Here is a 22,983-nt window from a genome sequence, read left to right on the forward strand (position 1 = left end):
AACGTCGGTCACTCACCCACTCCTCCATTGACATTACATCCTCCCAGCAGCTAGCTAGCTAATGGTTATACTGTGTCTTTGGCTTGCTAAATAAATAGCTAGTTACATAAATTGATAGGCTTAGCCCAGGGTGTCAAACTCGGGCCAGACATACCTATTTGTTTTGGCAATAAACTACGACCCAAACTGGACATATATATTTTTTAATAAAACAATGTCCCTTTATAACGTTCACTTACACTAAACAAACATATATAAACGCAACATGTAGTGTTGGTCCCTTTTTTCATGAGCTGAGGAGGCATACGCATGGCAATTTGAATGCTCAGAGATACCGTGACGAGATCCGGAGGCCCGTTGGGGCGGCAGGTTAGCCTAGTGTTTAGAGCATTGGTCTAGTAACTGAAAGGTTGCACGTTTGAATCCCCCAGCTGACAAGGTACACATCTTTCGTTCTGCCCCTGAACAAGGCAGTTAACCCACTGTTCCTAGGCCATCATTGAAAATAAGTATTTGTTCTTAACTGACTTGCCTAGTTAAATAAATCAAATTGTCTTGCCATTCGCTCACCTCACGTTTCAGCATGATAATGCACAGCCCCATCGCTGTACACAATTCCTGGAAGCTGGCCTACATATCACCCATTGTTTGGGATGCTCTTGATCGACGTGTACGACAGCGTGTTGCAGGTCCCGCCAGCATTTTCGCACAGCTATTGAAGAGGAGTCGGACAACATTCCACAATCAACAGCCTCAACTCTATGAAAAGGAGATGTCACGCTGCATTGGGCAAATGGTGGGCCCTCCAGATACTGACATTTGTTTAAGGTAACTGTGACTAACATATGCATATATGAATTCCTAGTCATGTGATACTCAAATTGTGGGCTAATTTCTTTCTTTCAATTGACTGATTTCCTGAACTAACTCAGTAAAATATGTTTAATTGTTCCGTTTATATTGTTCAGTGTATGTACGTAGGATGCTGTATATAGCATTTTCATATATTAAAAACAAAAGCGACAATTAATATTTGTCCATCCTTTGCTATGTATTGTAGTTGAGTAGCCAAGGCTACTTGTAACGATGTGCGCTGAGAGTCAGGAAGCAAGTTCGGTGAGTGAGTGTTTTAATAAATTAAACGTAATACAAAATAAGAAACACGAACAACGCAGACAGGAAACTGAAACGGACAGAAAATACACAAGCTTATTGCACAATTTCTGGAACCGTGACGTCAAAATAAAAAAAAAATCAACACTTGACACTACTGACTTTCACTCTTTCCACGTTTGCGGTCCAAACCGGATTCACGACAAACGTTGATCTCCTGCTTACATTGATTATAATTTCGGCAGAAAATGGAAACCTATAGGTAAGGTCATGATAATATGTTCATGCAATATACTTTGACTACAACGGTTGCCAGAAATGGAAGTTAATTGAATGTATTGTGTGTGTGCGGGGGGAATTAAGCTCTGATTCATATTTCACCAAACATTATTCACTTATTTTTAAGGTGTCTTTATTACAGTGTGAATACACGTCTTGTAGTTAATTGTCATTACAACTTGTAACTAACTGGTGGTAATTGCAGTGTGTAATTACAGGGGTTTTAACAACAAATGATTGTTACCATGCTAGTCACAAATTCACCGATTTAGTGTTTAGTTTCATAACTGCATCCGATTAATGAATAACTGCCACAAGCTTTTAATATCATGTGGACAGATACACTGGGTGTCCAATATTGCAAGGGTTGGAGGCTCAATAGGCTCTCATTACCTACCAGTGAATGCGCACTTCAAAATCTCTTCAAAGTCCTTGCTAGCACATGCCCCCAAAAAGTGTACCATGTGGGTTAACTTGGTTGTTATGTTACAGCCTTATTATAAATGGGATACAATTGCCTTTCCCCCCTCATCAATCTACACACAATACCCCATAATGACAAAGCAAAAACAGGTTTTTAGACATTTTTGAAGAAAAAAAGCAAAACTATGAAATATCACATTTACATAAGTATTCAGACCATTTACTCAGTACTTTGAAGCACATTTGACAGTGACTACAGCCTTGAGTCTTCTTGGGTGTGCAGCTTTTTTCAAGTCTCTCCAGAGATGTTCAATTGGGCTCATGTCCGGGCTCTGACTGGGCCACTCAAGGAGAGACTTGTCCCAAAGCCACTCCTGAGTTGTCCTAGATGTGTGCTTAGGGGTGTTGTCCTGCTGGAAGGTGAACCTTCGCCCCAGTCTGTGGTCCTCAAAGCAGGTTTTCATCAAGGATCTCTCAGTACTTTGCTCTGTTCATCTTTCCTTCGATCCTGACTTGTCTCCCAGTCCCTGCCACCGAAAAACATCTTCACAGCATGATGCCGCCACCCCCATGCTTCACCATAGGGATGGTGCCAGGTTTCCTCCAGATGTGACGCTTGGCATTCAGGCCAAAGAGTTCAATCTTGGTTTCATCAGACTATAGAATCTGGTTTCTCATGGTCTGAGTCCTTTAGGTGCCTTTTAGGAAACCAAAAGGGCTGTCATGTGCCTTTTACTGAGGAGTGGCTTCCGTCTGGCTACTCTACCATAATGGCTTGATTGGTGGAGTGCTGCACAGATGGTTGTCCTTCTGGAAGGTTCTTCCATCTTCACAGAGGAACTCAGGAGCTCTGTCAGAGTGGCCATCTGGTTTTTGGTCACTTCCCTGACCCTTCTCCCCCGAATGCTCAGTTTGGCCGGGCGACCAGCCAGTTCTAGGAAGACTCTTGGTGGTTCCAAACTTCTTCCATTTAAGAATGATGGAGGCCACTGTGTTCTTGAGGACCTTCAATGCTTCAGACATTTTCTGGTAACCTTCCCCAGATCTGTGCCTCAACACAGTCCTGTCTCGTAGCTCTATGGACAATTCCTTCGACCTCATGGCTTGGTTTTTGCTCTGACATGCACTGTCAACTGTGGGACCTTATATAGACTAGTGTGTGCGCCTTTCCAAATCATGTCCAATCAATTGAATTTACCCCAGGTGGACTCCAATCAAGTTCTAGAAACATCTCAAGGATGATTGATGGAAACAGGATGCACCAGAGCTCATTTTTGAGTCACGTAGCAAAGGTTCGGAATATTTATGTAAATAATGTATATTTTTTATAAATTTGCTAACATCTCTAAAAACCTGTTTTCGCTTTGTCATTATGGGATATTGTGTAGCTTGATGGGGAAAACAATTCATTTAAGAATTTAAAATAAGGCTGTAACGTAACAAAAAGGGGAAGGGGTCTGTAGACATTCCGATTGCAATGTAGATGCCCTCACCCGCTAATGACATAATGCTGACTTTACTTTGGTCTGACCCCGCTACAGGCTTTCCAGCAAGAACCAGGCAGATGTGTCCATATTCAGAGTTTTATTCTCTAGTTCACCACCACACATCAGCACACACACACATAGAAGTGATTTTTGTGTGGTTCTAAGGAAAGGCAGAATAAACTATCATTAGGATCCATATACAAGAGGCTAATGAAATATACATACAATAGTAAAGAGATGACGTGATATATATATGGCATGCTGTTCTAACAGTGGATGTTATAGTATAACATGCAAACACTTGGATATTCACACAGCAGGAATATAGAAGTACCCAGAGAAAGAAATAGAAGGCCTAGGCACTTAAGATTTATGTCCCTCTCTCAGGCCTGTCTACAGATCTTATCTGATCTTAGAAGGCACTGTTACTAGGCTCCTAGGTTGTTAACCAAAGTGCACATGCAAATGGTATTTGTCCCTAGAACGTCTAGAAACTCTGCAATGTTGCCCTCTGATACAGCAGTATCATCTCTAGGCCATACAGTGGGGCAAAAAAAGTATTTAGTCAGCCACCAATTGTGCAACTTCTCCTACTTAAAAAGATGAGACAGGCCTGTAATTTTCATCATAGGTACACTTGAACTATGACAGACAAAATTGCAGATTCAGTCTTCCCAGCCTCGTGCAGGTCTACAATTTTGTTTCTGGTGTCCTTTGACAGCTCTTTGGTCTTGGCCATAGTGGAGTTTGGAGTGTGACTGTTTGAGGTTGTGGACAGGTGTCTTTTATACTGATAACAAGTTCAAACAGGTGCCATTAATACAGGTAACGAGTGGAGGACAGAAGAGCCTCTTAAAGAAGAAGTTACAGGTCTGTGAGAGCCATTAATCTTGCGTGTTTGTAGGTGACCAAATACTTGTTTTCCACCATAATTTGCAAATAAATTCATTAAAAATCCTACTATGCGATTTTCCTGGATTTATTTTCTTCTCATTTTGTCTGTCATAGTTGAAGTGTACCTATGATGAAAATTACAGGCCTCTCTCATCTTTTTAAGTGGGAGAACTTGCACAATTGGTGGCTGACTAAATACTTTTTTGCCCCTCTGTACATTGCAGCGGTAACATTCAAACAATATAAACCTTTGCTGATAAACATACTGAGTATTCAGCAATGATAATGACCACAACACTTATTATAAATGTAGTAATGATAACCACACTAAACCGAGGTAGCATGCACGGGATACACACAAACAATGCTATCATTAGCTGGTAGCTATCAAAATAACATTACTTATCTACAAATATCTAGCACAGGGCAGCTATAAACAACAATCATCACTCCAAATATCCCCATATTTATGTACATGCCAATGGACGCACACAACACTCTAGTAAGGAAGCAGCATGTTAAAGGTCTGTCAGCATCAAACACTTGATTCTTTCTCAAGGCGGCAGGTGACAATGCTCTAACTTGGGCGGAGCCCTGGAGTGTGTCCAATGCCCTGATTGGTTGGATGAACTGAGGCGTGAAGGGTCTGAAGGCCATTCAGGTTGAGCTTTTTTCTTTTTACAGCCGCCCCTGGATTTCTGGTGGAAATCCACACATCTTAAAATGCCTCAATGCGGGACTTAGTCCTGAAAGGGCCTAGTTCTATCCAGCAGGGCAGAGGGGCAGAACAGCGAAAGGACCAGACAAGGCCGGGTCCAGTCCTAGTGTGCATCCGGCCGAACTAGAAGGGCAGCTGATCACTTTAGAGGACCATGCGGGCCAGTAGGGTACTGGCTCCGGTGTGCATAAGGGTCTTAGGGGCCGCCCCGTGAAGAAGGTGCACGGAGACGCAAGGACAGTCCTGTGCCACCCCATGGAATGCCACTGGTATGCCGGAGGATCTTCTGACTCAGCTGGTGCAGGGCAGTTGGGGCCCATCCGTGAGCGCTGAGTACAGTGCTGGAGGCTGGCTACAGCTGGAGGAGGTAGCTCACCTACTGCCTTGACGAAATTTGGCATTTCGGCCACAGCTGTCTTTTGCAGCTCACTGGTTGGTGACTCTCTCCCCACTGCTGAATACGATGGCTTCCATGGTGGAACAGGTGAGTACACCTGGGCGAGGCTTATGAGGGATCTGGAGGCAGGTAACGTCTGGGCCCCAGAGACGAGGTCAGGTGGTCTCTCGTGTGGCAAGGGCTGAGGCCTAGCTGGGCAGGGAACTTTTAGCCTAGTGCTAGTGTAAGTGAATGGGTGCCGGCTGAGGTTCGGGGCTACGAACTGGCTAGGGACAGACTGCATATCTAGAGAAGCAGATAACTCTGAACCCAGCGGAACAGGAAACCCATGGCCTAGAACCAGGGCAGATGGTTTGGCGTGTAGCACTGAGGGAGCTGACTGCTTGCTGAGTAAGGCTGCAGACCAACTGAGGTCAGAGAACCTATTGCCTAGCGGAGCAGTGGACTGAAGGCCGACTAGAGCTGGAGACAGCAAAACTAGAACGGCTGAAGGTTGGGATCCTAGTGCTGATAGCGCTGGGCCTGACAGGGAAACTGACTCTGGACCTGACAGGGTCAACGACTGAGGGCTAGTAGAGCTGGAGAAACTCATACCTTTGAACCTAGCGGGTCAGGAGCCTGATAACCAACCTGGGCTAGGGACTGAGGTCCGACTAATGCTAGAGATAGCTGACCTAATGCAGCTGGAGACTGAGGACCTAGTGCTAGGGACTGAGGACTGAGAACCCAACACAGGTAACTTGTGGTTCAACAGGGCATAAGGCTGTAAGCCTCACAGTCTAGGTGTCTGTGGACTGACTGTTTCTGGAGACAGCGAGGCTAGTGCAGTGAACTTGGGGTAAGGCAGGAGGCTTTAAACCTGGTAGGATAGGCAACTGCCTGCTAACTAATGCAGGGGGCTGCAATCTGAGCAGGGCAGGAGACTGCAGACCTGAAGATGGGGCAGATAACTTAGGGCCTAGCATGGCAGGGGGCTTTACGCCTGGTGGACTAGGATGCTGCATACCCTATAAGGAGGGGTCTGCTGTCCATGCAGGGTAGGATACTTAGGGCGTGGCAGAGCAACAAACGTAGGGGCTACTAGTGCAGGGAACTGTAAACCTAGAAACGGCAGAGGACTGGGGTCCAGCACTATGGCATGAGTCCGGGAACCTAAGTCAGAACAATGTGAACCTGCAACTAGGGCCAGAAACTGAAGGCCGGATACTGGCAGAAACTGAGAACTTACCAAGGGAGCAGGATAGACTGGACCTACCGGGAAGGTATGGAGCTCTAGACTAACTTGAGAGGCAGGAAACTTAAACCCTACAAGAGAAGTAGGGAACTATAAACCTGACTCTCCCAGGAGGGAGAGTTCCCTTCACTGACCCTTACCGGGATGGAAGGGAACTCTGACCCTGTCCAGGAAGGAAGGGAACTCTGACCCCCCAGGGAACTGGACAACTAACTCAGGGGGACATAAGGGGTGACTTCTGATGGATCACCTGCAGTGATGTCTGGCGGGTCCCCTGAGGCAAGGTCTGGAGGTAGAAGGACCCTTGGTGCTGGAACTAGCATGGTGTTGGCAGGCGGTGCTGGAGAGGCCCCAGCTTCCTGGCTGCACTTGACATCTGCAGTAGCTGCAGGCTGTGGCACTATTCTAGGAGCGGGCGAAGAATCCACTGCGGGCTTGGGCCTGGAGCAGGGAGGGGCTCCTGAGGGAGAGCAGGTGGAATCTTTGTGGCTGAAGGTTCCAGGGTAGCAGACAGTCAAACCTCGAGCACCAGAGTGTCTGTCTCGGTGAGCAGGGGGCCCCCACTGGTAGGAGAGCACAATTCTGCAACTGCAGCAAGAACATGCCCCAATGCAGCGGCTGGCTGTGGCTCCACGACTGGAGCAGGAGTCTACTCAACTGTGGCTAGTCGAGAAGCTGGCTCAGGGGGGGTGCAGACATAGGTGTCGTGGACTGTGCACTCTGGAGTTGCCTTTATCTGATGGGGAGCTGGGCCGCCCTGGACAGCAGAGGCGGACCTGGTGATCTGTTGGGTTGGGAGGACCTAACAGGACGTCGGTCGAAATAACCTTTTTGTGCAGCTCATGAACCATAGGACCAACACTTTATATGTGGTGTTTATATGTTTCTTTGGTATATGGCATGCTGTTCTAACAATGAATGCTATAGTATAACATGCAAACACTTGGATATTCACACAGCAGGAATATATACAGTATGTAGCCAGAGAGAGAAATAGAAGGCCTAGGTCTAAGGCACTGCATCACTACAGATCCCGGTTCAATCCCAGGCTGTGGTGCAGCTGGCCGCGACCGGGAGACCCATGAGGCGGTGCACAATTGGCCCAGTGTCGTCCGGGTTAGGGGAGGGTTTCGCCGGACGGATTGTCCTTGTCCCATCACAATCTAGCGACTCCTGTAGTGGGCCGGGCGCAATGCACGCTGACACCGTCGCCAGGTATACGGTGTTTCCTCCGACACATTGGTGCGGCTGGCTTCCGGGTTAAGCGAGCATTGTGTCAAGAAGCAGTGCGGTTTGGCGGCATTGTGTTTCGGATTTCGGAGGACGCATGGGACAAGAATATAACTACAAATTGGGGAGAAAAAGGGTACAAATAAAATAAAAAATAAATAATATTAATACTAAAATATTTTAAATATACTAAGATAAAAAATAACAACAAAAAATAAATATTTATGTCCCTCTCTTAGGCCTGACGACAGATCTTATCCGATCTAAAAAGGCACTGTTACTAGGCTGCTACGCCGTAAATCAAAGTGCACATGCAGATAGGATTTGGCCATTCTAGAACCTCTAGAAACTCTGCCATGTTGCCCTTTCATACAGCAGTATCATCTAAGGCTATACATTGCAGCGATAACATACAAACAATATAAACCGGCTAACCACACTAACCCGAGGTAGCATAAATGGGACGCACACAACACTTTAGTGAGGAAACAACATGTCACCTGCCATCTTTCTCAAGACGGCAGGTGATCACACTAACTTGGTGTATGAACAGAGGTGTGAAGTGTCTGAAGGCCAATCGGATTGAGAGGGCTGGCCTTTTTCACAATACCCGCACTGTATCTGCGAGCTGTTGGCTAGAATGCACGTGTGATGGAAATCCAATTAACTTGTATTTTCTATTCTGTACATGGAAATTTAACCGCAGAAATAATTTTTATATGCATTTTACCAGTAACAAGGCAATTTGATGGAAAAAGGACATTTGCATATGGTTTTTATGCAGATTTTAGAATATTTGTGTGAAAATCTGTCGCCAATTGAATGGAAACTTAGCTAGTGTCTCCTTTTTACATTTATGTTCTAAACAATATCCTAAATCTAAAGCAATCCACCAATCATACAATATCAACCCACCACCTATCCTGCAATGCAATTTGTGATTCTATTATGGTTCTTCATGTTGATCAATAAGCCTCTGACATATGTATCCATTTTCACCTTCAGAACACACATTGTCATGTGGACTGTCCTGTGGTTAGTAGAAGTCTTCCTGTGTGCCTCAGGTAAGTTATTCTCATTGCCTCAATAGAGACATGGTGTAGATGCTAAGTTTAGGAGGGGTGGTAATGGTCAGCAATACATCTCAATTGCTTATAGTGTTATGTTGTCTTAAACTCATGTCTCTTGTTGTAACACATCCTCAACCTCTGTGGATATTCAGTATATCTTCAACTGAGACATGGTTCTGAGGTGAAGGTTGTTGTTTCTGGTTTCCTCAATGAAGACTGTTTATCAAGCAGAATCTTAATAATTGCAGTTGTCTCTCCTCAAACCTTTTTTTTACACCCACACATTCTCCCACACATCCTCAGTTCTCCTTTCTACTCCCCCGTGTGTGTGTGTGTGTGTGTGTGTGTGTGTGTGTGTGTGTGTGTGTGTGTGTGTGTGTGTGTGTGTGTGTGTGTGTGTGTGTGTGTGTGTGTTTAAAGTAACATCCCATCCATCTACAGTGAGGGAAAAAAGTATTTATCCCCTACTGATTTTGTACATTTGCCCACTGACAAAGAAATGATCAGTCTATAATTTTAATGGTAGGTTCATTTGAAATGTGGGAGACAGAATAACAAAAAAATCCAGAAAAACTCATGTCAAAAATGTTATAAACTGATTTGCATTTTAATGAGGGAAATAAGTATTTGACCCCTCTGCAAAACATGACTTAGTACTTGGCAATCACAGAGGTCAGATGTTTCTTGTAGTTGGCCAGCAGGTTTGCACACATCTTAGGAGGGTATTTGTCCCACTCCTCTTTGCAGATCTTCTCCAAGTCATTAAGGTTTCGGGGCTGACGTTTGGCAACTCGAACCTTCAGCTCTCTCCACAGATTTTCTATGGGATTAAGGTCTGGAGACTGGCTAGGCCTCTTGATCATTTGTCAGTGGGCAAACGTACAACATCAGCAGGGGATCAAATACTTTTTTCCCTCACTGTATGTGTGTCAAATCCAATCTAATTTGATTTGTCACATGCTCCAAATATCCTCCCACATGTCACACATCCTCAGTTCTCCTTTCTACTCCCCCTCCTGTGTGTGTGTTTACAGTAACATCCCATTCATCCATCTGAGTATGTCAAATCCAATCTAATGTTATTTGTCACATGCGCCGAATACAACAGGTATAGATAGACCTTTCCGTGAAATGCTTACTTACCAGCCCTTAACCAACAATTCAGTTTTAAAAAAGAGTTAACAAAATATTTAGTAAATAAAGTAAAGTAAAAAATAAAATAAAAGTAACACAATAAAATAACAATAATGAGGCTATATACACAAGGGGTACCAGTATCGAGTCAATGTGCGGGGGTACAGGTTAGTCGAGGAGTTTGTGTGCGTTTACAGTAACATCTCAGTCATCCATCTACGAGTTTGTGTTTACAGTAAAATCCCAGTCATCCATCTACGAGTTTGTGTTTACAGTAAAATCCCAGTCATCCATCTACGAGTTTGTGTTTAAAGTAAAATCCCAGTCATCCATCTACGAGTTTGTGTTTACAGTAAAATCCCAGTCATCCATCTACGAGTTTGTGTTTACAGTAAAATCCCAGTCACCCATCTACGAGTTTGTGTTTACAGTAAAATCCCAGTCATCCATCTACGAGTTTGTGTTTACAGTAAAATCCCAGTCATTCATCTATGAGTTTGTCCCAGTCAACCATCTACAATACTATTATTATTTTCACATGCACGTATACACTTCTCTTTGTATATCAAGCAGGCCCACACACACACCCTCTGTTGTCCTTTGAGAGAGAAAGATATCACTTTTGCTATTGCTGCTTGGCAGCTTCAGGACAAGAGACTTGATCAGCAAAAAGTTGTTTACTCAGAATGGGAAACATTTCGTTAAAAAAAAGAAAAGTTTATATTGGACAAATTCAGCCTGGGTCTTGCCAGGACACACAGCGAGCCCTACCACAGGCATCCTGTGTAACACAGCTGAAGTCAAGCCTGGGTGGGGGGGCTTCACTTACTACAAGTTTAGAAAGCTTTTTTACCAATCTAAAAACATTTAGCTGACAGGGGATAATTGAGTGACTGTTGATGCACAACCAAATTCCCGAAATTGCACCTTGTATATTCTATGTGTGAAACTGGTCCGCGGACCTACAGAAGGGGGGCGGCATGCCAGTTGCTCTAGGCCATTGTCATAGTCCTGGAGGGCCGATGCCGCTCGTTTTATAGTCAATAAATCCATGAATTCCCTTAACCAAATGTCCATGTTAATGTAACAGTATAACTTTAGTCCGTCCCCTCGCCCATACCCGGGCTCAAACCAGGGATCCTCTGCACACATCAACAACTGACACCCACGAAGCATCGTTACCCATCGCGCCACAAAAGCCGCAGCCCTTGCAGAGCAAGGGGAACCACAACTTTAAGGTCTCAGAGCAAGTGACGCCATCGATTGAAACGCCACTAGCGCGCACCACCGCTAACTAGCTAGCCATTTCACATCGGTTACACTAAGCACTGAGGTTTACACTCTTTCCAATTCATAAGTATTGTCCATTTGACTGTTATAAAGGCCAATGCAATGATACGTTGCGTGGTTCTAGGTTGGATATTGTCCACCCTACTTCTTAACTGGCACACCACAAGACAAAGTGGGATACATACACTCAAAATTCCAGTCAACATACAATCTACATCAGTCAAATCTTTTAACGACCTGACATTTCCAAAACGGATTCATTGGTGTGCCAACCTCACCGCAGCCATGCCTTCCTCTGACACCACCTGGTATAGAGTTTGTTTTTGGAAGATGGGCAGGGACTCTGCTGTCCTAGCTTCAGGGGGAAGCTGGTTCCACCCTTGAGGTGCTTGGACTAAGCTGAGCGGGAGCTGCATGACATGAGAGAACTTGGGAAGGTTGAAAACCAGGCAGGCTGCAGCATTTTGGATAAGTTGCTGGGGGTTTGATGGCATAAGAGGAGAGCCCAGCCAACAGGGAGTTGCAGTAGTCCAGACGAGAGAGGACAACTGCCTGGATAAGGACCTATCGCCGCTTCCTGTATGAGGTAGGGTCGTACTCTACGGATGTTGTAGAGCATGAACCTGGAGGAGAGGGTCACTGCTTTGATGTTTACAGAGAACGACGTGTCCAGGGTCACCTTAATAAGGTAGGGGCGTGGATCAGAAAACCAGTCAGTATCTGGTGTGACCACCATTTGCCTCATGCAGCGTGACACATATTCTTTGCATAGAGTTGATCAGGCTGTTGAGTGTGGCCTGATGTCCAGCTCCTCTTTAATGGCTGTGCGAAGTTTCTGGATATTGGTGGGAGCTGGAATAAGCTGCCGTACAGTGCCTTGCAAAAGTCTTCATTCCCTTGGCTTTTTTTCTATTTTGTTGCCTTACAACCTGTAATTTAAATAGATTTTTATTTGGATTTCATGTAATGAACATACACAAAATAGTCCAACTTGGTGAAGTGAAATGGAAAAATAACTTTAAAAAAAGAAATAAATCAAACTGAAAAGTGGTGTGTGCATATGTATTCACCCCCTTTGCTATGAAGCCCCTAAATAAGATCTGGTGCAACCAATAGCCTTCAGAAGTCACATCATTAGTTAAATAAATTCCACCTGTGTGCAAACTGTCACATGATCTCAGTATATTCTGTTCTGAAAGGCCCCAGAGTCTGAAACACCACTAAGCAAGGGGCACCATGAAGACCAAGGAGCTCTCCAAACAGGTCAGGGACAAAGTTGTGGAGAAGTACAGATCAGGGTTGGGTTATAAAAAAATATCAGAAACTTTGAACATCCCATTAAATACATTATTAAAAAATGGAAAGAATATGGCACCACAACAAACCTGCCAAGAGAGGGCCACCCATCAAAACTCACAGACCAGGCAAGGAGGGAATTAGTCAGACAGGCAACAAAGTGACCCAAGATAACCCTGAAGGAGCCTGAAATCTCCACTGCAGAGATTGGAGTATCTGTCCATAGGACCACTTTAAGCTATACACTCCACAGAGCTCGGGTTTATGGAAGAGTGGCCAGAAAAAAAGCAATTGCTTTAAAAAAGCAAAGATGTTTGATGTTCGCCAAAAGGCATGTGGGAGACTCCCCAAACACATGAAAGGAGGGACTTTGGTCAGATGAGACAAAAATTGAGCTTACTGGCTATTGTCGTGGAAATTTCCTCTATTTACCAAATCATGGGAGCAAACCACACACACGCGTCAGAGTTAGTTATAAAAGTCCATCTTTAATTATACGAGCTCTATCACAATCCTGTGACTCTCAGATAAATTCAGTGTCTCCCAGTGAATTCTCTGAGAGTCCCCTTATAATGCCACTGAGTTCCTTTAATAGCAAAGGCACACATAGTCAGACAGCATAGACATAATTCATCATTCAGCTTTGTCTCCTTTCCCAAACCCCAGAACCATAAACCAAATCCTCCATATCAACAGGCACTCAAATTGTCATTTAGATACAACCCACTCTAAATACAAACTCCTGGACAAACTCACGGAGAGGAGGGTGAGGCTATAGGTTAAGATAGAAACAAAATAAGAGGGAGCATAGAATGATTCCAGACACTGCAACCCTTCTTTCCCCACTAGAAAAGGTAGGGAGTAAAAGATATGTTTACACATGATGACACTTTGACCTCTCCCCTCTCTGTGGCCCATGCAACTTAGTCCTGACATAGAACAGATAACTGCCAAAGGCCACCACTATAGTACAACAAAATACATTCTTATGAGAAGTAACTTACACACATTTGATGAATATTAAACATCTTACAAATGTTACCAACAAATTCTGATCCTTCCACGACACGATCAAGGAAAACGCTATGTCTGGCACAAACCCAACACCTCTCATCACCCTGAGAATACCATCCAGATGAGCAGATGAGCTTCCCTGAGACGATTTCTGACAGTTTGTTCAAATATTATTTGGTTGTGTTAATCCACAGTTTCATCAGGTGTCTGGGTGGATGGTCTTAGATTATATAGTGGGTGAAGAAGCCGGGTGTGGAGGTCCTGAGCTGCACATGGTCTGCGGTTGTGAGACCGATTGGACGTACTGTCAAATTCTCTAAAACGACATTGGAGGTGGCTTATGGTAGAGAAATGATCTGGCAACAGCTCTGGTGGACATTCCTGCAGTCAGCATGCCAATTGCACACTCCCCCAACTTGAGTTAACTTTGGCATTGTGACAAAACGGCACATTTTAGATTGGCCCTCTATTGTCCCCAGCACAAGGTGCACTTGTGTATTATTCTGTTTAATCAGTTTCTTGATATGCCACACCTGTCAGGTAGATGGATTATCTTGGCAAAGGAGAAGTGCTCACTCACAGGGATGTAAACACATTTTTGCACAAAATTTGAGAGAAATAAGATTTTTGTGCATCTGGAACATTTCTGGGATCTTTCATTTCAGCTCATGAACTATGGGACCAACACTTTCAAAGATTGTTGCGTTTATATTTTTGTTTTGGTATATGTCCCAAATGAATTGAAAAGATCGGCACCACATGCCCCCATGATGACTTCTAATCATTATTGATCCAAGGAGCCCAAAGCTAGCTAAACGCTGCTAAATATCACAAATGGGCACTTACAAACTGTCTGGATCAATGAAAGACTGCCAAGGCTGGTTGTGTTAATCCACTGATGCTTAATTCCTCACTTTGTTTACCTAGATAACCTAAGTACTAAATAAAGCTGTTGCGGTGACTGTATTACTGCCACACCGGTACTCTTGAGTCATGACGGCAGTAAAATTTCACGTGATCGCTGAGTCATGGTAATCTCTTCTTGTGCACTCTGAACATGCGTTGATCGTACCCAACTCACTAACGACCATCAGGTCGCTAATGGCCTGGTACTCAGCACTCTATTGTCCCTCTAGCCACTCTGACATTAATGAAAATACCATTGAAAATCACGTAAATAGTATCATGCTTTTAAAACTCAAATCACTGTGATGATCAATTTGAAGAAAGAAGTTCAACAACAGGTTGAGCCTGAGTGGAAAACATGGTCGTTGTGGATGTGTTTCAAAGCCAAACAATGAAATGGAGAGCACTTTCTAAGCTGATAATTACAGTTATAGGGCAGTATTTTATGTTTTCATAATTAATAGGCTGACACATTACCTTTAGCCATACAAAATATTTCACCACTGTGCATTTCCATCTCCTCATCAATCATTCATTCCTTTCTCCAGTGCGCAGAGAGGGGCTGTCAACAAACATGTTAAGTTGTGAAAACATTTTACTATCGATGTTCCCAACCAGATTTCCATTGGTTTCCCAAATGAAGCAATGGGTATCTCCAGGAACAGTCTTGGAGAGCCCATAGCATACAGAGTTTGGGCGGAGTATCACCTGTCATGCAGTGAGAGCAGGCTCCTCAAAGAGTGGTTGATGCATGGAGTGAAATAAGTTGTTTTATTTACATTTACATTTAAGTCATTTAGCAGACGCTCTTATCCAGAGCGACTTACAAATTGGTGCATTCACCTTATGACATCCAGTGGAACAGCCACTTTACAATAGTGCATCTAAATCTTTTAAGGGGGGGGGGGTGAGAAGGATTACTTTATCCTATCCTATGTATTCCTTAAAGAGGTGGGGTTTCAGGTGTCTCCGGAAGGTGGTGATTGACTCCGCTGTCCTGGCGTCGTGAGGGAGTGTGTTCCACCATTGGGGAGCCAGAGCAGCGAACAGTTTTGACTGGGCTGAGCGGGAACTGTACTTCCTCAGTGGTAGGGAGGCGAGCAGGCCAGAGGTGGATGAACGCAGTGCCCTTGTTTGGGTGTAGGGCCTGATCAGAGCCTGGAGGTACTGAGGTGCCGTTCCCCTCACAGCTCCGTAGGCAAGCACCATGGTCTTGTAGCGGATGCGAGCTTCAACTGGAAGCCAGTGGAGAGAGCGGAGGAGCGAGGTGACGTGAGAGAACTTGGGAAGGTTGAACACCAGACGGGCTGCGGAGTTCTGGATGAGTTGTAGGGGTTTAATGGCACAGGCAGGGAGCCCAGCCAACAGCGAGTTGCAGTAATCCAGACGGGAGATGACAAGTGCCTGGATTAGGACCTGCGCCGCTTCCTGTGTGAGGCAGGGTCGTACTCTGCGGATGTTGTAGAGCATGAACCTACAGGAACGGGCCACCGCCTTGATGTTAGTTGAGAACGACAGGGTGTTGCCCAGGATCACGCCAAGGTTCTTAGCGCTCTGGGAGGAGGACACAATGGAGTTGTCAACCGTGATGGCGAGATCATGTTTTATAAGCCCAGATATTTCTATGTAATCCTGTGTGAAAGCCGAGTTTTGATGGTTGCCACTAAAAAGACGAGTATCACAGCTGCTACTATATTTATTATTTATTTCTCAACTGCTCTTGCTCTGGGAAAGAGGCGTCCATTCGCTATTTGAGTGCATACAGCTGGAATGTACTGTATATTTGCCCCTGCCCCTGTTCCTGACCATTTTAGGATTAGTTTAGCAAAAGAGAAATGCTCATTAACAGGGATGAAAAACAAATTTGTGCACAAAATCCTGAGAGAAGTCATCTTTTTGTGCGTATAGAACTTCTGGGATTTCTGGGCTATTTTATTTAAGCTCATGAAACATGGGACCAACACTCTACATGTTGCGTTTATATTTTTGTTCAGTGTAGTTTTTCACGACTTAACAAGGGAGGTTCTAGTGAGATGAGAGAGGCTGTGTTTGCTAACATGGGAGTGTTGCTTTCTTTAGGAGAAAGGGGCAGAAATAGTCTCATAAATATAAATAAAATAAAATGTTATTGGTCATATACACGTGGTTAGCAGATGTTAAGGTGAGTGTAGCGAAAAGCTTGTGCTTCTAGTTCCGACAGTGCAGTAATATCTAACAAGTAATCTAATAAATTCACAACGAATACCTTATACACACAAATGTAAAGGGGTGAATAAGAATATGTACATATAAATATATGGATGAGAGATGGCCGTGTGGCATAGGTGAGATGCAGTAGATGGTATAGAATACAGTTTATACATATGAGATGAGTAATGTAGGAAATGTGGACATGATTTAAAGTGGTGTTATTTAAAGTGACTAGTGATACCTTTATTAAATCTATTTATGACATTTATTAAAGTGGCCAGAGATTTGAGTCTGTATGTTGGCAGCAGCCACTCTGTTAGTGATGGCTGTTTAACAGTCTGATGACCTTGAGACAGAAGCTGTTTTGTTATTGGGATGTTACTGGAAACACACACACAATCGCCGTCTTGTTTAACTTACCTTGTGGGGACACACAATGTACACTGCATTCGGAAAGTATTCAGGCCCCTTGACCAAACTGAGCAATCGGGAGAGAAGGGCCTTGGTCAGGGAGGTTACCAAGAACCCATCTCTGCAACACTCCACCAGTCAGGTGTTTATGGTAGAGTGGCCAGACGGAAGCCACTCCTCAGTAAAAATCACATGACAGCCCGCTTGGAGTTTTCCATTAGGTACCTAAAGACTCCCAGACCATGAGAAACCAGAGTCTCTGGTGGATGAAACCAAGATTGAAATCTTTGGCCTGAATGCCAAGTGTCATGTCTGGAGGAAACCTTGCACCATCCTTATGGTGAAGCATGGTGGTGGCAGCATCATGATTTGGGGGTGTTTTTCAATGGCAGGGACTGGGACACAGTCAGGATCGGGGCAAAGCTGAATGGAGAAAAGTACAGAGAGATCCTGATGAAAACCTGCTCCAGAGCCCTCAGGACCTCAGACTGGGGCGAAGGTTCACCTTCCAACAGGACAACGACCCTAAGCACACAGCCAAGACAACGCAGTAGTGGCTTCGGGACATGTCTTTGAGTGGCCCAGCCAGAGCCCGGACTTGAACCGGATCAAACATCTCTGGTCAGACCTGAAAATGGCTGTGCAGTAACTCTCCCCATCCAACCTGACAGAGCTTGAGAAGATCTGCAGAGAAGAATGGGAGAAACTCCCCAAATACAGGTGTGCCAAGCTTGTAGCGTGGCTGTAATCGCTGCCAAAGGTGCTTCAACAAAGTACTGAGTAAAGGGTCTGAATACTTATATATATATATATGTAATATTGTGTATTTTTTTAAACCTGTTTTTGCTTTGTCATTATGGGGTATTGTGTATAAATTGATGAGGGGGAAAAACTATTTAATACATTTTAGAATACAAATACCTAACAAAGTGTGGGAAAAGTAATGGGGTCTGAATACTTTCCGAAGTCACGGTAAACATTCAAAATCCAATTTTCCCTAAACCTGACCGTAACGCTAACCCCAAAATCTAACCTTAACCCTAACTCCTAAACCTAATTATATCCCTAACACTAATTCTACCTTCACCCCCTAGAAATAGCATTTGAGCTTGTAGGGACAACAAAAATGTGTTTGTGTTAGTTTACTATTTGTGTGTGGCATATACCCACAAGTATAGTTAAACACGTCCATAGATGGATGACTGGGATTTCACTGTAAACACACACACACACACAGGAGGAGGAATAGAAAGGAGAACTGAGGAAGTGTGGAAGTTTGTGTGGGTGTGATAAAAATGTATAGATACAATTGACTAAGTCAGATTTAAGATTCTGCTTGATAAACAGTCTTCATTGAGATATAAAAAGTGTGTGCTCGTGTGTGTGTGTGTGTGGTTCCAATAATGTGCGGTATCATGTTTATTGGCAAACAATGTGTTGTGATATTGCACAATAACCGTTCTGAGAGAAACCACATACCTCATTTTTAAAGTCTGGTTCTTCTTGTTTCTGTACAAATGGGAGATTTTGTTGTTGTTGCCATTTCAATGTTTTTTCTTATCTGGTTAAAGACCAATGCAACTTCCCTAAAACATTATTGAAATTAACCTTGAACCTGCTCAACTGGGCTTTAAAAAAATATTCTAGCCCATTTGGAGACGCTCCAAGCTATTGTGGGACAAAACGTCCTCCTGCAATGCCCCTGCAAGAAGAGAAACGAGAGGATGGACATGAAATGGCAGTTAGAAGACCATACCACCGTGCTTCACCACAGTGGAAGTCATAACACCACAAACATCGGGGAGGGATATGAAAACAGGGTCAGTCTCTTTCAGAATGAAGATAAGGACAACTGTTCCCTGCTCCTCTCAGGCATCACTGTCGCAGACAATGGGATGTACAAATGCTTCTTTCAAACCGAGACTTTGGTCTACATTCACATCACTCTGCATGTGATTGGTAAGACATTTGTTTTGCTTGTTTTTTGTTGTTGTTTATTGTCATTCTGCTATTGGTTGATTTATTTGTTTTCTTCCGCCCCTTTTTCTACTTCATAAATGACTCCATTTCAGGCATGCTGCAGTTGATTTATCTCCTCTCTGCTCTCCAGCCAGCTACAGTGTCTGTATGTACCAGGTACTAGACCAGGCTTCGATGGGTTCCGGATGGGGAGAGAGGTTCGGGGTGTACCAGTGTAAAGCCAACGGGGGATACCCAAAGGGCCAGATTCACTGGAAGATGGGTGGTCATCCTCTGGTGAACACCTCCAGGAGGGATGAGACACACCTGGATAACTCTACAGGACTATACAGTCTGACCAGCATCCTGACCATGGATCGGAGTCAGGGTGAAAAACTGCAGTGTATGGTGGAAAACACAGACCAGGCTTCTAAACTCAACTCCACCTGCAAGGAAAAGCCTGGTGAGTACACGGGACTAGTGACACCAGTAGCCATAACACAGCAGCAGTAAATCATGGTACTGTAGTCAGGGTCAGGAGTTTCAGCCCCATAGTGATTTCATTGAAGAATGTTGGTTAGAGTCTCAGCTTGTACCCAAAAATCCCAAAACATCTGCATAGGAATGCATGAGAATGAAAAGCTAGGAGTGGGTGCATGCGTATGTGTGTGAAAGTGCATGAGGGTGAGGGAATCTAGGGGCAAGCACAGGCATAAACACAGAAAAGGTAAAAAACTCTACGCTAGAGTGAAACAACAGCGTTATCTTTGGGACTAAACTATTAGCATTACCAATGATGTAGTGGTTCCTCTGACTGAACACAAATGTTTGGATAAAAATGAAGAAGCTGGAATACACAGTGATGTGTTGTAGAGTAGTAGACAAATAAAGTTACACTGCTGTGACAAATAGGGAGGAAGTTAGAGTTTCATTGGAAAGCCTTCTCATCACTTGGTCAAGTTACACTAAGAGGTCTGCCTTTTCAAATTCCTCAGCTTTTTGGCTTCTCCGTCTCTCATCTAAAACACGTTTTTGGAGCATTTCATAGTTTGTATGAACTATTTCTATGTTTTTCTGTTTCCTCTCTGCTTTCCAGTATACATTAGAGATAGTCTATTGGAGAGTCCTGATAAAGTAGCAGTAGCAGCAGGTGTGTCTGTCAGCGTGGTTGTGATGCTTGTTGCAGGAGTCCTGCTGGTGATCTTCTTACTGACTAGATGTCACCGGCGTGAAACGTCAACGGTGAGCCCTTGTCCTTATTATACCACTGTGATATCAGTCCGAGTGTTAATGCTGCTTGGATCTAGAAAAAATGCCAGCATCTGGCCACAAATCAGAGCACAAACTGCAAAGGTGTTAGAATTACAAATAAAAAAGACTAATAAGACTAACAAACCTCATACCGAACTTGCACCTTCAATCTGATATTGATGCACCTAAATAGTGATTGAATAGAGCAGTTTCAGTCCTTGTGTGACTGATTCATGTTTTGTTTTCCCTGGAAGAAGCAGAGAGACACAGAGGAAAGAAGCGTGACCCAGCAGTTGAACATGTATGAACACTGAGTGTGTGGAGCATCTTCTCCCTCTGATACAACAATCTCTCCTCAAATGACGGACGACAAAATGGAGGGATGGTGACTTGCAACAAGACAAACTTAAACTTAAAATAATGCCTGTGTTCAAAGTAGCAATGTGGAGCAGCATTGAGCAATGTATTGTAATGTCATGTCTGAACCATATTCTGTGGCAATTATGCAACGAGGCAGGAAGTGAAAGAAGTGGAGAACAGCATGATGGGAGAAATGACTGGTCAATGGACAGAACATGAGCCGAACTCAGTAAATGAAGTCCAGAGAAATCCCAAGAAATAAAGTAGACCTAAGGCAGCCTGTATATTATAGAGTTGACTAACTACAAGTGCATTCACATTTGTAAGAAGAGAAGCAGATGATACAGGACTACTATAGTTAACAGCCATCATGGAAACTGTTGTTACATACATCTACCGCATGTTCCTGGTGTTACCCATTTGAATCATGTTGATAATTCGCTTTCATGTACAGCAGTCATTTCACCATTTAAATATGAATTTAATTATCTGAATAATGTGAAGACTTTGACATGATCAATGTTTTCATTGCTGCTTATTATTATGATGTAGCTTGCTGTGAAACAAGCGTGTCATGGAATGACTAAATCAAAAGATTAGTAACACTTTGGTCCAGGGTCCGTTTTGTTGTATGAACCATATTGGTTAAGCTTACAACACAGAAAGAGCTGATTGGAAATCAGGGAAATAAAATGACTTTTTATAGGTCTTGTCCCGAGGGACTAATACAGGTTTCACATCTGTGTTCATATTTATTTTGTGAGAGAAAAAAACTACAGACATTATACAAATACATTATCCGCCCACCTCTCCCCTTTCCACCCACATGACCTGCTTATTTGAGTACAAATATCAAAGTAGTGATTTTAAACTGTTAATTGTTGAAGTCCATATGTTGATACTTGGTTGCCTGGGTGTTAGGTACAGTGAAGTTAGTCATCATTAAGCAGTAAGAGATTGGCAAGACAAGGGATTGGTTTAGATAAAATGCTTGATAATGGTGAAGACAGATTGCCAAAAGCAGAACAATCTGTTTTAATACTTTTATACCACTTATATTTTATGCTGTAAGTGACAATACTGTCTGTTTTTCTGTGTGTGAAAGTATTGTTCAGATGTTTGTATGTGTTTGTACTGTTGGAAAGTAGCTGAAACTCTCTGTCCTCTTCCCTCTTGGTGTTTCTTTTTCAAATAAACTATGTACTATGAATATGAAATGAGATAAACCCTATATTAAATGCCTTAATAAACCCTATATTAAATGCCATAAAACCTATATTAAATGCCATAATAAACCTTATATTAAAGCACAGCATTGATTGTCACTGCTTCGCAGATGATACACAGCCTCACATTTCTGTGTCACCAGAGGATTCTAGCTCCACGGATACATTATTAGACTGTTTTAGTGAGTTAAATAACTTCCTCCAGCTAAATCAAGACAACTTAGGTACTTATTGTTGGAGCCAAAGCACAGCGAGAGAATCTAGCAGCATATTTTAATTCACAGGCAATAAAGATAAAAAAACCTAACCTTTTTACATTTTGAAGTCAATTTCGAATCGCACATTAGGAATGCGACCAAAATTGCTTTATACCAGGAACATTTTGAGGTGTGGATGTTTCTCTCTCAGGCTGATACAGAGAGACTCATCCATGCTTTTATTACATTCAGGCTTGACTACTGTATTGCTCTCCTGTCGGGTCTACCCAAGAAAGCCATTGGTCAACTGCAGAACATACAGAATGCTGCAGCACGGGTACTGACCAAGATCAGACGGAGAGCACAAATTTCATAGGTTTTAAGGTCTCTGTACTGGCTGCCTGTGAGTTCTGTAATGCACATTGCATTGAGTGCATGTCTGAAGAGTTCTGTTTAAAAAAGCTTGATTTGATTAAATGTCAAAATAAACACAATATTAAATGCTATATTGTAATCGTCCCTCTGTCTGAGATGTCCTCTGCCACATTGACTTTAAGGATTTGCTCTTTGCAAGAGTCAATTCAGTTTCAACACTATATTTCCCAGACCAATTAAAACCTCATTAAATTGTTGATGTAACTATGGGCATCAGGTAAGGTAAGTCAAGTAATTCAACAATTGAATGCGATATCTCAGCTTACTCATCATCATAAATCAGCCTTGGCCTGATTTCAACTAGAGAGGACGGGTATATTGTAGTCTTGTTCATGTAAAAGATAAACATTTCAAGTTAAGCTATACTAGTCCTCAACATCTGCAAAATAAGGAGTTATATTACTATAACCTTAATCAGAAGTTTTAGATAGTTTTATCTATAGTTTTATAATAGATATTAAACGATGTA

The 22,983-nt window shown here is 43.3% G+C and overlaps 2 protein-coding genes across 12 annotated transcripts in view; one reads left to right on the plus strand and one right to left on the minus strand.

Annotated features, from left to right (window-relative positions):
- Positions 1 to 702, minus strand: part of LOC118366612 (amyloid-beta A4 protein-like) — a 66,847-nt gene extending 66,145 nt beyond the window's left edge. The window contains exon 1 of the mRNA XM_052493285.1: positions 571 to 702. Coding sequence (XP_052349245.1) covers positions 571 to 603 — 33 coding nt within the window. The 5' untranslated portion in view covers positions 604 to 702. The remainder of the gene's footprint in view (positions 1 to 570) is intronic.
- On the plus strand, positions 287 to 22,585 carry LOC118366780 (ICOS ligand-like). 11 transcript variants are annotated; one of them, XM_035749451.2, is made up of 7 exons: positions 287 to 439; positions 583 to 828; positions 8,781 to 8,839; positions 18,959 to 19,045; positions 19,197 to 19,508; positions 20,142 to 20,287; positions 20,551 to 22,585. In XM_035749451.2, the coding sequence occupies exons 2-7, from the start codon at positions 584 to 586 to the stop codon at positions 20,608 to 20,610; spliced, it is 909 nt and encodes a 302-aa protein (XP_035605344.2). In that variant the 5' UTR covers positions 287 to 439; position 583; the 3' UTR covers positions 20,611 to 22,585. The 11 variants fall into 11 exon arrangements, with proteins under 11 accessions (XP_035605344.2, XP_035605336.2, XP_035605338.2 ...); XM_035749443.2 differs by having other exon boundaries at positions 290 to 439; positions 18,734 to 19,045; XM_035749445.2 differs by having other exon boundaries at positions 291 to 439; positions 18,734 to 19,045; positions 20,557 to 22,585.
- The last annotated feature ends 398 nt before the right edge of the window (positions 22,586 to 22,983 follow it).

This window comes from Oncorhynchus keta, chromosome 34 (assembly GCF_023373465.1).
Source record: "Oncorhynchus keta strain PuntledgeMale-10-30-2019 chromosome 34, Oket_V2, whole genome shotgun sequence".
NCBI classification, from domain to species: Eukaryota; Metazoa; Chordata; class Actinopteri; order Salmoniformes; family Salmonidae; genus Oncorhynchus; species Oncorhynchus keta.

Coding starts and splice junctions, on each gene's coding strand:
- LOC118366780 (XM_035749443.2), top strand. CDS start 584: ATGATAATGCACAGCCCCATCGCTGTACACAATTCCTGGAAGCTGGCC. Junction 829..8,780: donor GATACTGACATTTGTTTAAG/GTAACTGTGACT, acceptor TTTCACCTTCAG/AACACACATTGTCATGTGGA. Junction 19,509..20,141: donor CACCTGCAAGGAAAAGCCTG/GTGAGTACACGG, acceptor TCTGCTTTCCAG/TATACATTAGAGATAGTCTA.